The sequence below is a fragment of the Pagrus major genome, chromosome 1 (genome assembly GCF_040436345.1).
Source record: "Pagrus major chromosome 1, Pma_NU_1.0".
In the NCBI taxonomy this organism is placed as follows: Eukaryota; Metazoa; Chordata; class Actinopteri; order Spariformes; family Sparidae; genus Pagrus; species Pagrus major.
The window spans coordinates 3,778,770-3,794,686 of record NC_133215.1 but is presented as its reverse complement, the minus strand read 5'-3'; the positions used below and the strand labels follow the sequence as shown (position 1 = coordinate 3,794,686).

Here is a 15,917-nt window from a genome sequence, read left to right as displayed (position 1 = left end):
CAGGTGTCTTACTCTGAGTCTGATGGTCCAGGTTCATTACTGAAGACTGGAGGATGATGTTTGGACCAGTCACTCTTCATAGACAGACAGCTGGATACTGGAGACTCTGCTCTGTCCTCCTCCTTCACACAAACACTCATCTTCTGCTCTGAAGTCAGTCTGAGAGGGGAAACAGGAGCTGTGAGCTCAGGACACAAGAATCAGGAAACAAGTTTGTTCAAGAGTCGCACAAGACCGAGAGAGCAGGAAGTAACACACACTCTCTCTCCCCTTCACACACACATTATACAGTATAATAAAAGCAGCCAGAAGTCCACCTGGTCACTTTTCTTCACACCTGTGCTTATTTTCTTGGGTTACTGTAGGTTTAAAGAGGATTATTCAGCCAATCAGGACTTTGTGTCCACAGATGAATCAAAGTGTTGAGTTCACTCCAACATTTCTTTCCTCCACAGTCCACAGGGAGAAAACTGACTCACAGTAAGTAAAGTCACAGTAAATAATCACAATGTGTTGTTAACACTCACCCTGCCTCAGACTCCAGCTGCTCTCCTTCTGCTCTTCGTCTGAAAATGGAGTCTGACTGAACACTTTCACTTTCAGGGTTCCTCCCTGTGTGTGTGTGTGTGTGTGTGTGTGTGTGTGTGTGTGTGTGTGTGTGTGTGTGTGTGTGTGTGTGTGTGTGTGTGTGTGTGTGTGTGTGTGTGTGTGTGATGACGTCCTTGGTTGTTACCATGACTTTTAAGGTGCATACCGCCACCTATTGTCCCGGAGTATGTAGCCTGGAGATGATGAAAACTGAGCCCTTCAGATATCTGAGCAGATGTTTTACAGAAGTCCACTGCTCTTCTGTTGGCTCAGAAAAATACTGCGACAGTTTGCTGACAACAAAACTCAGCTGGGGTGCTCGTGTTTCCCCTCAGGATGAATTATAATAACTTTGGTGTTCCTGTCACTTTTCCTCTAGCGCCACCATCAGGTCAAAATGTGACTCTGGTTTATGAGCAAATACCTGCAAAACTAGTTACATTCCCATCAGCCTCAGCTGCACTTTGTGTTCAGTCAGCATGCTAACACATGAAATCACAGTGAACGTTACACGTGTTACACATCAGGACGTCATGTGTTTGGAAATGTTATTGTATTTTTCTTTTTCCTTCTTCTCGTATCTGTGTACTGTCGCACTTCATCTTGTTCACACTGGAGATCAGTATCTGCACTGTCTTAAAACATATTTATATTAACATATATGTATCCTCATATTATGTGTTACATTATGTACAATGTTTTAATGTAAAACACATCAATAAATAAAGTGTTTGATCTATTTAACAGCATCATACCACAATTGCAATGTTTATTTGTCCCCCTAGAAAGATCTTTCCACGTAGAAAATGTATTTGTACAGTTTCTGAGATTTCTTCTTATGGTGGCTTTAGTTAAACTACTTGCTTTATTGCCACTTTTGCTAAAGTAAAGTACAACTGGGTTGTTTTTTTTTTTATCATAATTCTTTAAAAATGAACTTAACAAGTCTACTTTATATAAAATACACTCTTAACGATGTCACCCACAGTAAAAAGCTCATTTTGTTAAAACAGTGATATTTTAAATGGAGTCTGGTGCTAAATGTTCGACACGTTGCGTGTCTGTGCAACAAAACGACTCTGACGTTTCCCGGGAAAACTATATTCCGCCAAAACAGCTCTATTGAAACTCCCGCCACAAGCACTGCCGGCTCATTGACGCTGACGTCACTTCCCCCGGTAACGCTCAGCCAATGCGCATCGGAGAAGGCGTCGCTGTCAGCCGGAGTGGACCAATCAGCGAGCAGCGGCGGGAAACTCAGCTGATGTAGGAGGAGGTGGAAACACATTTGGCGCTTAGTGTGCGGAAGAAGACGGACAGAGAGACACGCAGAGGACTTCAAGACGAGAAGAAACACTCAACTCAGACCTGAGAAGACTTCTTTCACCTTTTAAAGAAGGTAAGCTTCTCACTAAAACGTTAAATTAACGGGTCGGACAGGAAATATGTCACCTATTGTACCCGGAAGTGAGTCCTGCTGTACAGTAGAGCTGCTCTGGTAGTTTGTCGTCTAAGAAAACGCGATTAACTTCTTTTTCACGACACGTATCTTCAAAACTGTCCTTCAGAGGGATTTTTGTGTTAACTCGACATGTTTTAGGTGAAGCTACCAGTGTGTTAATGCTGAATTTGGGCTGTTTTTCCTGTGAACGTCACCGGTAGGACCTCTGCTGTCTTGGCGCCATTTAACAGCCTCACTATTGTTCGTTCTGCGGCGTTTTAACGTCAAGATGATTTAAGCTTTAGCAACTTTAAACACGTTTTATTATAGCTTTGAGTGCTTTTTGATTAAATGCTGGTTATTGATGTCTTTAGAGAGTTTGCTGTGAAAATAAAAGTGTGTGGACACTAAAGCTGGTCATCGTAGTGGCTGGTACGGAAGCCCACAGGGGACTTAAAAATTATCATACAGGTTTGACACTGAATATAATATGAACAATGTGGTTCTTATTTTCCACGTATGTTGGTGCTATTTGAGTAAGAAATCAACATAAAGACGTAATAATTACATTTTTATTTTTACCTACTGTCGCCATATTGATTATCACATTTAAAGGAGCACTACGTAGTTTTGACTAAACAAACACTCTTTTGTTTTCATGACTGAATAAACACGCTGACCTTAAAAAGGATGACACAGTTTCATACTGTTTTGCTTTGTTTATATGTGGCGGACCCTGCCACCTTTGTTCTGGGACCTTTTCTTCTAATATCGGTATCGACATCAGCCACAAACACCCAGCATGGATCAGGCCCGACTGACATTTTGACCTGCTCGACAGTGGTTAATATTAATATGAAATAAGTAAAACAACATCCGTCTGTGCAGCGCATTTACCATTACGTGTCCTCGCACTCTTGGGACACCATGAAAATGCAATTTTCTTAGAAATTGAAGATAAAAATGACGATCCATGTTATTGGACACAGTTATTTATATACTCTGTTCCTTGTCCTTTTTTAGTCCCAGTAATAATTGCTCAACTTCCTTTTATGTTTCAGATTAAACAAAATGCCCAGCACACGCTCTCAGGGCCAGGCTCAGCCCACGCTGTCGTTCCCTCGACGCAAATCCTGCAGAGTTTCCTCGACTTCCAAGACACCAAAGCTGGAGCAACCTCCAGCTCCATCGCCGATCAAACTGGAACCCAAACATCTCGCCCAGATCGGACCGCTCGCCCCGATACGTCCTGCTCGCCAGCCCACTCCTCTCTCACCCAGGCATCCTGCAGCTCAGCCCGCGTCCCCTGGCCTCCAGCCACGGCTTCCACTCAGCCCCCGGAAACGCACAGGTGAGAGACTCTGCACAGGACAGGGAGGCGTATATTTACTTCCTTCAACAGTCCTAATATGAGTATTAAAGAAGTGTTTGGGTTGTTCGTGCAATCAGTTACAATGTGCTTTACAGGTGCACAACAAGCCCAATAACATGACAAACGACAAAAATACAGGACATGGCCGAAAATGAAGAAATAAACTGAAATATAAATGACGAAAATTTGAATGTTAGTCGTAGTTCAACATCAAACATCAACCCCATTTTTAGGTACGAGTTCCTCCACATTAACTCCGCCTGTAAAATGTAACCCTTTTTGTATTTTCTCTCTCAAGGTGACGACAACGTCTGCAACCTCGGCGCCGGCCTGTTGGGTTCACCGCCAAAGCAGAGCAAGTCGTCTGTGGCCTCGCCCCGAAAGCTCCGTTTCGATGAGAACTCGCCGGTGTTGGCTCGCCGACAGCTGGTCCCCTCCTCGCCACGTCAGCCGCTCTCTCCCACCGCCGGATCGTCCCCGAGGCGACAGGGAACGCTTGCTGGAAGCCCGGCCCGCCAAAAGTTGGGGAAGAAGCTGCCGGTTGCTCGACTCTTTGCAGAAAGTAAGAGCTTAAACCGACCTTTCTTTGAAGTCTTGATGGTCTGTCGTCACAAAATGATTTACAACTACTCACTAAACAGCTCAACATTGATTATTTTGTTTATTAATTAAAATTTCTGAAGCAGAAGGGTCACTCAAGCTCTTTAATTTAAGGATCAGCTGATTTTCTCTTAGTTCGGTAACTGAAAACTGAATATTTTGGGTTGTTTGAGGACGTCCCCTCATTTTTTGACATTGTATTGTCCCTGAGAGCGAAAAGGAGCCTCTGCTTGTTCTTATTTTAAAATACATCTCGTCTTTCTCATCGTTTGACCGTTCATAGCTGTCCTACATAGGTCTCCTTAAATCCAGCCTCGATTTAACTTCAGTGTTTCTCCTCCAGAGTCGAGGTTTCAGAGCGTGAAGCAGGCTCTGCACACCGCCATCCCCGAGCGGCTCCTGTCCCGAGAGGACGAGCGGGCGTCCATTCGATCCTTTCTGGAGGAGAAGGTCCTGCAGCGCCTCCCCGGCAGCCTCTACATCTCCGGAGCTCCAGGGACCGGCAAGACGGCCTGCCTCAATTGTATTGTGCAGGAGATGAAGGTACTTTAAGGCAACACTTTGCTGATTTTCAACCAGATTTGTATCATTATAATGTAGATGGTATCATGAAATACACAATATTAAACTTCCCTCCATGTTGCCTGTGTTCAGAGCTGCTTGCTCTGACTGTACCGTCAATTTAAAAGTATTTTCATCTTTCTTCTGCAAAGACAGCTCAGTTGTATGTGAAGACCATCTTTAAAGCGGTGAAGTACTTTAACAGTGCTAATAATAGTGATAATAACAGTTATTTGTAGTCTTGTGAAATAAGATAAGTGGAGCTTTGGCGACACCTGGTGGAGACTCTGGGTAACTGCAGATTGGTGCGATTTAGAGCTCCTAGTTCATCTTTTCTCCGTCAGTGCCCAGGTGGCAGGTGGTGGTACCAGAGGAAACTCCTCCTGTCTGGTTTATTTGATTTTTAAACTGGAATTTGAAAACCTTATCAGACATTCCCAGACTGTTGGGTGACCTGAAGAGACAGTTATGATCCATTACTTCTGTTTTATCTGTGGTATTTAACGTTGGTGTCTTGTGTCCCGTCAGGCCGAGCTGTCGTCCGTTCAGACGGTGGTGGTGAACTGTATGAGCCTGCGGAGCTCCCACGCTATCTTCCCGCTGCTGGCCGACAAGCTGAGAGCGCCCGGCGGACAGAACGGACTGCAGAGGTTCCTGTCGGCCCCGGGCCCTGCTGTGTGAGTAACCCAGCACTTATGAAACAACATTTGATATCATTTCTTTTTTAACTGCTTCAAAAGTCTTTTTGAGACCCTACACATTTGCTGCCGTCAGTGAATATCATGTATGTCCTTGTTGAAAGGACAGGAAGCCTGACTCTGACCGTCTTTACCTCCTCAGGCTTCTTGTTCTGGACGAGATGGACCAGCTGGACAGTAAATCCCAGGACGTCCTCTACACCATCTTTGAATGGCCGTACCTGCCCGAGTCTCGCCTCTGTCTCATTGGTAAGAGCTTCATCCGCCAACAGAAGTCCTACTGACACTGCTGCCATAGTCTCTGAACCAGTAAACGTCTGACCATGTTACATGCACAGGTAGAAGGTGAACTGGAAAGTCAATTCAAAGTAAAACAGCATGTTGAAAGTTCAAACAGGTTAAAAGAGCAGAATAAAAGGGAGAAATCTATGTGGAAATAAAAAATGTAAAGATGAATCAAAGACAATAATACGATGATGACTCCGATCATTCGGTTTTAAACATTCAGTCAAAAACACACGAGAACGATCATGTTTTCAGTCGACGGGCAGATTGTGTCCACAGCATCTCGTTAAAACCTTCAGCGTTTCCTCTGAACAACTCTCTTGTTGTGTTCGCAGGTATCGCCAACGCTCTGGATCTGACCGACCGCATCCTGCCCCGACTGCAGGCCCGGCCTCACTGTCGCCCCCAGCTGTTACACTTCCCTCCCTACAGCCGACAGGAGCTCACCGCCATCGTGCAGGACCGACTGTCTCAGGTAAACACAGAGGGAGATCTCACCTCTTCAGTACAGTGAAACATTTCATAATGAGACGTTTGTATTAATCTGTTTTAACGCTCCTCCTCCTCTCAGGCGTCGGCTGACGGGATCATGGACGCCTCGGCGGTTCAGTTCTGTGCCAGGAAGGTGTCGGCTGTGTCGGGCGACGCCAGGAAAGCTCTGGACATCTGCAGGTACGAGGTTCTGCCTCTGTTGCGTTTATGCTGGTTCAACATCAGTGTTGACTTTAGAGCACAAGTGTAAGAAATAGTTTAGAATAATACATTTGTTCAACATTTAATTGATTTTCTTCTTTTTTTCAGGCGAGCTGTGGAGGTTGTGGAGTCTGACGAGAGGAAGAAGACATCAGACCCAGAAGCTGAAACTAAAGGTGAGCGCTGCTTTGATTTGCTGCGAGCGTCTGCTGATTTTTATTCCCGACTCGACAAATGTGAACACTAACTCAAACACTTCTTGTCCTCGGGTGCGTGCAGCGTCACGGGTCAGCCTTCCCCAGGTCGCTCGGGTGCTGTCGGAGGTGTACGGCGACCGGATGGCGTCTCAGTGCGGCGGCTCTGATGGAGAGAGTTTCCCCCTGCAGCAGAAGCTGCTGGTCTGCTGCCTGCTGCTGCTCATACGCAACGGAAAGAGCAAAGAGATCGTCCTCGGAAAGGTGAGACGCCGACCTCGTTGAGTTTATGTAGAGGAAGTAACCAAATCTGATGTTGTGATGCTGAAGTGTTGATACCGTCTGTGGTGGAGTTAAAACTTTGTGTCGATCACAAAATGGATACAAGATTAAACCCTGTCAGTAAATATGTTTCACTTCCTGCGAGTGACTCAAACTGGTCATGACTGAAGAGTTAAGCTGTTATTTCAAACATCCAGCAGGTGGTGCTGAAGCTCAGCCTGCAGTGTTGTTAACATGCACGCTGTGTCTGTTTGTGTTTCAGCTCCACGAGGTTTACAGCCGTCTGTGTGCCCAGCGGCAGGTGTCTGCAGTCGGCCAGGGCGAGTGTTTGTCTCTCTGCAGTCTGCTGGAGAGTCGAGGAATCGTCGCTCTGAAGAAAGCCAAAGAGGCTCGACTCACTAAGGTACAAACATGTGTCACTCTGCAGCACAGCGTTACATCACATGTCTTTATATTGACGGCCTGTGTCAGACTGTGGAGGTAGGTGAAGATGAAGCCTGAAGATTCACATGCACTTTCCAACAAGAGAGAAGAGCATGAATCAAAACGAGACGGGAGCAGAGTTGTGACTTTTAATCCGTTTCATTTTTGTAACCTACCAAAGAAAACAGACATTTAATGTGTCACTGAATATCTCCAGTATTCTGTCGGGGGGCGATGAGTCCAGTTACATACTGAAGTTAAATTTTTGGCAGACCACGTAGCTTTCTCGCGGCTGGGCAGCACGTTGAATTGAAGCCCAGTATGAGTCCTGGGCCTCAGAGGTGTTTACCTGTGATGTGGAGAGCAAAGACAGAACGTTCCTTGTACCTCTGCGCTGGCGACAGTCGGGACCGGAGTATCATGACACTTTGTCCCATTCTCGTGAACGCCATATCTCATAGGAGCCATAGGATGAACTGATTAGATTTTGTTGGTCAGATCAGTGTGACTGTTGTGGCCACATCTCAAGATTTGATAAGATAATTAAGATTAAAATTTGACATGTTGTTTTCCTGTCTAATGCACTGAGACGTCATAATATGCTAAAATGTTCTGGCCATTATAAAACGCCACATCTCGGGGACAGAAACTTGACGGGTGCACAGACACAAACAACAGCGAGGCGGTAATTGTAGTTTTTCATTCAGTCGTGACCGGAGGCGTTGTGTTTTCAGGCTGTCGTCTCCCAGGATGGGGAAACCTGGTGGGACGATAATGATGCGATCGTTTTCCATCTGATGTTGCGTCCTCGTTGGCAGCTTTACTTTTCGTGTGGAACTGGATTTTGTTTAAAGAAAAAAATCAGGTCCAGTTCAGGAACATTTTTTAAGATCATGGCTGCAGCAACGTCTTAGAGAATACGTGTCTCCGAAATGTCTGCACATCTGGGAATGTTTCCAGGAAAATTTCCATCTTAGTTTCTTCTGACCAACACGATTAATTTGCCAACAGATGAATCATCTGTCCATCGTTGCAGCTCGGAGTGTGAATTAGTTCAAGACTTTGACTTTGGTATCAAACAGCTCTGAGATGTTTTGGGCTTTTTGGTCTGTTGTTACCTGGAAACCAGAGATCTGACGCTGAGATCTGAAATCTTAATGTTTGTTTCTTCCTGCAGGTGTTTCTGAAGATCGAGGAGAAGGACGTTGAAAACGCTCTGAAGGATCGGACTCTGCTGGGCAGCATCCTGGCTGCAGGTCTCCCCTCGTGATCATGTTTATTTTTTTTATATCTCATTTTTAAGTTGAAAACATGAACCCAGATTTTTTTCAATGGTTTATTTTTTATTCTCGTTTTTGCTGAGAGTTTGTACAGTTATCTTTTTAAAGAAAATGTTTACGAGATGATTTTTATATTTTCTGATGTTAAAGTTCAGTCCTGAACTCACATCAGTTATGAAGTTGCAGCATTTTGTTTCAGTTTGGATTTGAAACGTTTCCATTTTGATGCTGTAAATAAACAAATGTACAGACATTTTAATCACGTTTCATCTTGTTTTTGTCGAAGTGAACAGAAACGCAACGAAAGCAAACTGATCGAGGGTTCGTACGAAGTCTGAGGTTTGGAAAATGCTTAATTTTAACCGTCGTGTCTTTGAGGTTGGGAAAGTGCTTGAATTCAAATATTCTCCTTGAAAAATTATTTTTTAACGTCATCTGGATTTTAATCAACACAATCACTCAAATCATAAATCTTTTAATATTTGAAATGAATCAATCCTGTCGTCATATGTGTCATTTGCTATTTTAAAAGACTGAAAGATTAAAAGCTGCATCAGAGTCAAAGTTACACCTTTTTTTAAAATTGATTCATTTTTTTGGCAGATAAAAAACAAAACGCTGATTTCGATTAAAGGGTTAACGGCATCACTGCAGCCTGCGAGTCTGACTGTCAGCTGAAGTCTCGTAGTCCATGAAACATTTCTGGAGCTTCACAGTAAAACAGAGTTGCAGCGTTCTGCTGAACACCTGAAGCAGCTGGAGATGATTTAAAATGTAAATGTGTGAATCTATTCTGAAGCTCCAGAAATGTTGTGTGGACTCCACAACTTTAAATCAAGTCTCCAGCTACTTCAGTTGTTTAGCAGAATGCTGCCACTCTTTTTTTTTTTTTTTTTTTACTGTGAAGACTGGATTCAACCTGAGACGAGAAGCTTTAGAGGAACTAGGTGTTTTTCCATCCGAGGGGCCGGAGTCTAAATTAAGTTCTGAGGACAATATTTGACCCAAAAAAAGTCCCGGCTCCGGATGTTGTACTTCCACAAAGCACAGGATTTTTGGGGCTGAGGCGTCTCAGCGCTGAACATTTCTGATTTCCTGATATTTTTTTCTCCACTTGAATTTCACACATGAAGAAACATATGTATATATTTTTATAAATATATTTTTTTCTACTGAAACATTTCTGTGACGGGAGAAATACTTTTTTTTTAATGTTTGAAACCGACTTTTTTTCCTGCTTGAAACTGAATTTTAAAAAAATGGAATCTGTAGTAAAAGAGTTTTTTGTTTTGTTTTAACCTCCTAAAATTTTCCCTCTCAAAATGTTTTTTTTTTTCACACACAAAAGATATTTTTTTAATGTCATCTGGTTTTTAATCAACACAATCACTCAAATCATACATCTTTGGAAAATATATACAATATCTGAAATGAATCAATCCTGTCGTCATATGTGTCGTTTTCCATTTCCTGCTGCTCTACACTTCCACGTTTTGGGGACAGATATTTAAAACAGAGTTGCATCATTCTGCCAAACAACTGACGTAGCTGGAGATTTGATTTAAAACAGAAAAAACAAACTTAAAATGTCTTTGTTGGATTCTGAAATTATTTCAAAAGATGTTATTTAGTCTGAATTTGTGATCTCAGGGTTTCTGGAGACTTAAATGATGCCAGACGAGCTGTTAACTTTTAAAGCTACAGTTGTTTTTCTTCATGTTGACTTTATATCAACATGGAGGGAGGAGATGATGACTGAGTTTATAGTTTTAGGCGACTTGTTCTCCTTTAAAGCGTCACCTTCACATCTCTATCCGGCCGACTGCAGAACGAAGCTGGTTTGTTTTCCTTCAGGAAAAAAACCACAAACTTCAGATTTTTCAATTTTAAAAAAAAGAGACAGAAAATATTAAATAATCGACACGAATATAAACTATTTAAATGTGATTTATTCACAGCAAAGTGGATGAAAATATATATATTGTTGTGCACGTTTTCAAATACAAATACAGTGACTAAAAATGTAAACGAGGTCGGAGATAAAATATGATTAAATATTCATTCAGGTTTGATACATATTTCATTTTACGTCCTGCAGATTAACCACAAACTCAAAGCTTCAGCAGAGATACAGCAGGCAGATAACAGTCACACCCTCCTCACATGTAACAGCTTATGTTTCTAAATATGGGACTTTCTTCTCAAATACTCTCCTGTGATTGTCCGACTCAACATAAAAACACCACAAAGACTCTGAACCGCTTCACCTCAGCACAGTCTGGTCTTTGCTTCTTTCTACCTGAGAGACACCTGTATGAAAATTAAATCATCTGATTTTACTAGAACATGACATTTAAATCACGTGTTGACATTTAGAAATCAAAACTTTCCTTCAAAAGTACGTCATTCATTTTTTTAAGGATTTAAAAACTTTATAGTTTTGTGCGTTTTTAAAGATGAAGTCTTACAGTCGCCTCTAAATGTGGAAGTCTCTTCAAAATCTGATTTCTTATCATGAAAAATCTCAAATTTCTACTTTTAATATTATTAATTTAAAGTTCCAAAACATGCAGGATATGTTGGGATGGATCTGGATGAAATGAAGCCATAAAAAACTTAATATTTGACTTCAGCTTCAATAAAAGTTTGGAACGAGCTGAATAATGTGACAGTCAGCTTGAATTCAGTCAATAACTGTGTGTTTTTCAGCTCTGACTGCATCTGTGGACGGTTGTATCTCCTCTTAGTGAACTCTGACAAATTATATTGAAGCATAAAAAAGACAAATATTTCTCAAGTTGAAGAGAAACTCAATAAAAGAGAAGAAACATTCAGAGACCTGCCCGTCCAGTCTGAGACAAAACACACTTGAAATCCACTTTAGAATAAAAAAATGACATTTTTTTAAAACAGAAAAAACTGTTTAATTAAAAAATGAGATTTTAAAGTCTGATATCAATATTTTTAAAGCCTTTCTTGACATTATTCTTATTATTATTTGATCTTTCTGAACATTTTCAAAGAAATTATTCAGCTGTCAGATTTTTTTTCGTGTGAGGGCAAAAAAGCTACAAAGAAACGTGACACAATGTTTTTCCTCTAATTTTGTTTGTGCCATTTGTTTATTTTCAAGTCATGTTTTAATAATTGTTTCATACTTTTTGCAGGAAGGTTCAGTTCTGTGTGTTTAATGTGTAAAAGTAATAAATGTATGTTTATGTCTGTACTGTTTTTATTTCAAATGTTACATTATTGTTTATATGAAAAGACAAAATTTGCCCTGAATGCTGAATTTAGACTCTTTTGTTATATAAAGTGAGAAAACGTGAGTATAAGAGGAGATAATATTAGTGCACGTGCTGTTAAAGTGACGTTTCTGTGTCGTTTCAAACTGGACGTCTGACAGCAGAGTGAAACAACACAAAACAAAGAGTCTGAAGCGTTAAACAACAACAACAACAACAATAATAATAAATAAATAAATAGTTCTGCACATTCAGAGCGACGAGGTTCAGCCGGTGTTGAATCAATAAACATTCTCGGTGATTCAGTTGTTTTTTTTACAGTAAACTCACAAAATGTTCGACAGGTGCATCATGAACGTTAGCCCTCAGTGTCAGTCACACAATGATGACATCATCACGTATGTACAATCTTTAGTTACATCACACGGTCGACAAACAATCAGACAAACTGGTGAAACTAAAACACACATTTAAACTTTGTAAACACTTTTCATCCACAAACTCAAACTGATTTCAGGGTTTTTTTTTCCGAGCAAAAAAACAAAAACGTGATAACTTTTATTTCACACGTCTTTAACTCTCCAGTCATTCAGTTAATTCTCTTATCGGTGTGATCTGTGGTAATTATTGATAAGAGCTTAATTTACACGTGATTAAAGGTGTAATCTGTAGAATATGGCCAGAAATCCAATTTAACGATGAGTTAACGAGGCGATCACACTCGTCTCAGTCCGGTTAAAGAGAGAAACTTAAATTCATGTTAATTTCATCAGGAAAACAGATGTTAGTTTTTCATTTCTCGACATTTTGTGAGTTTATTTTCTTTGTTTTGAACTAAAATTCTGACCATATTTTACGTATCGCTCCTTCAAATGTTCATCTGCTTTACAAATTCCACAGCAGCGATGTTAAACACATTTATTATCATTTTTGAACTGGAAAAGAAACTAAACTTGTCCAATTATTCATGAACTTTTGTCTCGTGTGTCTTAATAATCACCACACTCATCAAAAACATCACGTTTTATGTTTAAAATGGCGTCTCTGCTCCTCCTGAATGTTTTGTGTTTTAATTTGTCGTCTCATCTGAAGAAAACTGCACCATTTTCAGATTTAATCATAAAGCAAATAAGCTGTTTTAAGACTTAAATGAACAGTGTTGCATTTTTATTTAATTAAAAAACTTAAATTCATTGTTTACTTTCTGCATAATCAATCCTCCTCTTATTTAATCCATTTTTATTTAATGTCAAGAGGAAGAAGTTTTGCATGTAGCGCTGCAGTCAACAGATTATTAATTAAACTCAATGTAAAACAATAGCTGCATCTCAGAGTGACAAACCAGAAGATAAACAACTTTAAATCTGAGGTTATAATAAAGCTACGGCTTAAATATAGTTTTTACTCAGAAAATACCTTTTAATACTAATTTTATTCGATAAATCTTGAATTTCTACGTAGTTTCTTCTCATCTAAAGTCGAGTCCGAAGATCCAAAATATCCAAATATCAAAAATACTCCAGTTTGGTCTTTTCTGCTGCCTTTGAATCAAACACTGTGAGTTAGAAACACAACAGCTGCCTTTGAGGAAGAGAACTGAAAGTGACGAACAGCTAAAATAAAGCACAGCCGCGTGTTTGGAGACTTTTCATGCTCAGAAACTACAAATACATTCAAATAGTGAAGATCTGGATGTGTTTTACTTCCCTTTCTTAGAGAGACGTGATTCCCTCTGATGTTTGTTGGTTATCAAACAGAAACATACTTCAGTCCATCACATCTGAAACTGATCCTGCAGATTTTAATCGCTGCTGTCGGAGGACGAACACACAATCTTAATCAAAGTGAAGGATTCGTCTCTTTGTCGATTAATCTGAGTGTTTTCTCAACTATTTTATTAGTTGTTTGGTTTATAAACCGTCTCAAAAAGGGTTCCTCAGATGTCTTGTTTTTGTCCACAACCCAAAGATATTCAGTTTGTGGTCATAAAGGAGGAAAGAAACCAGAAAATATTCACATTTAAGAAGCTGGAATGAGAGAATTTCTCGTTTCTATTTAAAATGACTCAAATTGATTAAACTACTAGCAAAATCGTTAGCGACTGATGACAACTTATGGATCAATCATTGCAGCGAGAGATAACAGTCATATTCAACCTGAGGCCTGTTCACACATCGACAAAGAGGAACCTCCTCTGAATCATGCATAAGTAAGGATGTAATCTTTAATAAACTTAAACACCTGTTGTTTAAAATCAGATATTTTATCACGCCGAGTGTTATAGGATGTGTTTTCTCCGTGTGGGGAGTTTAAACTCTCCGTCAGCCTGCAGGTCGGAGGAATGTTTTAATGAGGACAGTAAAATACGTCCAGGAGAAATTAAAACTAAATCGCAGTCGACAAATAAATGACGGTACAAACTTTAAACTCAGAGTGGCTGCGTGTGTTTTGTTCCTCGACAGCAGCGACTCTCTGAAGCAACAAGAAAACGCTTCATCGCCTCGTTACTTCATCAGAGAGGACGTCATTAAAGTAAAGCAGTGGGCCGGACGCACTGATGTATCACCACCTTTAGAGGCGACATGAGGAGCTGGTTAGAGAACGTATCCACACATCCAGCTGTTATGAAGCAACACGATCATGAAAGTCGTGTTTGTGTCACCTGACGAGTTTCCACAAGAGGACGTTTCCCCTGAGACGAGGACGCTTTAGAGGAACTAGGTGTTTTTCCAATCCGAGGGACCGGAGTCTAAATTAAGTTCTGAGGACAATATTTGACCCAAAAAAAGTCCTGGCTCCGGATGTTGTACTTTCACAAAGCGCAGGAACTTTGGGGCTGAGGCGTCTCAGCGCTGAACATTTCTGATCAGTCGAGTACTTGCAGCATTTTATTTCAGCCACCATTAAAAAAAAAATCTTAATGTTTTTTACTTGTTGACTTGAGAACTGGTGGAAAAAAAAAGTTTCTAAGTTCCTTATTTTTTTTTTCCATCTGTGAAAATGTGATTAAATAAATTAGGTGAAAAACAGGTGGAATTTTTTCCCCATTTTTCTTTTACATGAAATAATAGAACATATATAAGTTTTTGTTTCTTTCTCCTAAAACAATTTTTTTTAAAGGAGTTTTCCTCCCTGATATTTTTTTCTCCACTATACCACCATATATATATATATTTTTATAAATATATTTTTTCTACTGAAAAATTTCTGTGACAGGAGAAATACTTTTTTCATGTTTGAAAAAGACTGGAGAAAAAAAAGTAATCTTTTTTTTTTGTTTTTCCCCCAAAATGTTTTTTTTTCACACTTGCACAAAAAAAAAAGTTTTTGTCAATAGATTTTTTTCTCCTGAAAAATTTCTTTTACAGTTGAAAATCTAATTTTTCATGTGTGAAACCAACGAAGAAGGAAAAATTCACACATGAAAAACATTTTTTTTTCACACATGCAAAAATAATCACCTTTCGGAATTTTTATTTTCATCTCCAGATTTTTTCTCCCACAAAATTTTTTTTTTTCCGACTGGAAAAATGAAATCAGGCGTTTTTTTTTTATCCTCAAATGTTTTGTCCACTCGAATTTCAGACATGAGAAGAAATTTTTGTTTTGTTTATTTTCACCTCCAAACATTTTCCTCAAATTTTTTTCCCACATAAAAAAGGGAATTTTTTTTATCTCCAGATTTTTTCGCCCAAAATTGTTTTTCACACATAAAAAGTAAATATTTCTCCCGAAAATTTTCTTTTTCAGGAGAAATACAATTGTGTCATGTGTAAAAGTGACTTAAAAAACAAAAGAAATCAGAAGAAAAAACAATAAGTTGAAATCATTTCTTTCTCCTCAGTGTCTCGATTTCACACATGAAAAACATTTTTTTTTATCTCCAGATTTTTTCTCTCCCAAAAAGTTCTTTACATTTTTTGTGTAAAACCAACAATTAAACAATTAAATCAGAGAAAAGAAAAATGTTGGAGATTTTTTTTTGAGGATTTTTTTTCCCTCTCAAATTTCACAAAATTAAAAAAAAAAAATCACAAAAAAAAAACAAAAAAGATGTTTTGATTGATTTCTTTTTTTCCCAGGATAAATACATTTTTATCAACACGACTGGAAAAAAGAGAATTTTTGTGAACATTTTTTTCCTTTTCTGTGACTCACTTTGCAACCTTGTTTAGAAAAGTTCTTTATCAATAAAGTTTATCATTATTATTATTATTATTATTGAAAGCACCTCACTTTGAAAACAAATTACATT

The 15,917-nt window shown here is 39.6% G+C and overlaps 1 protein-coding gene across 1 annotated transcript; it reads left to right on the top strand.

Moving 5' to 3' along the window:
* Window positions 1–1,897: 1,897 nt before the first annotated feature.
* Window positions 1,898–8,676, top strand: cdc6 (cell division cycle 6 homolog (S. cerevisiae)). Its single transcript, XM_073469369.1, has 12 exons — window positions 1,898–1,987; window positions 3,091–3,380; window positions 3,700–3,963; window positions 4,345–4,544; window positions 5,091–5,239; window positions 5,403–5,509; window positions 5,881–6,020; window positions 6,117–6,217; window positions 6,347–6,414; window positions 6,518–6,696; window positions 6,977–7,117; window positions 8,315–8,676. The coding sequence occupies exons 2-12, from the start codon at window positions 3,101–3,103 to the stop codon at window positions 8,405–8,407; spliced, it is 1,722 nt and encodes a 573-aa protein (XP_073325470.1). The 5' UTR covers window positions 1,898–1,987; window positions 3,091–3,100; the 3' UTR covers window positions 8,408–8,676.
* The last annotated feature ends 7,241 nt before the right edge of the window (window positions 8,677–15,917 follow it).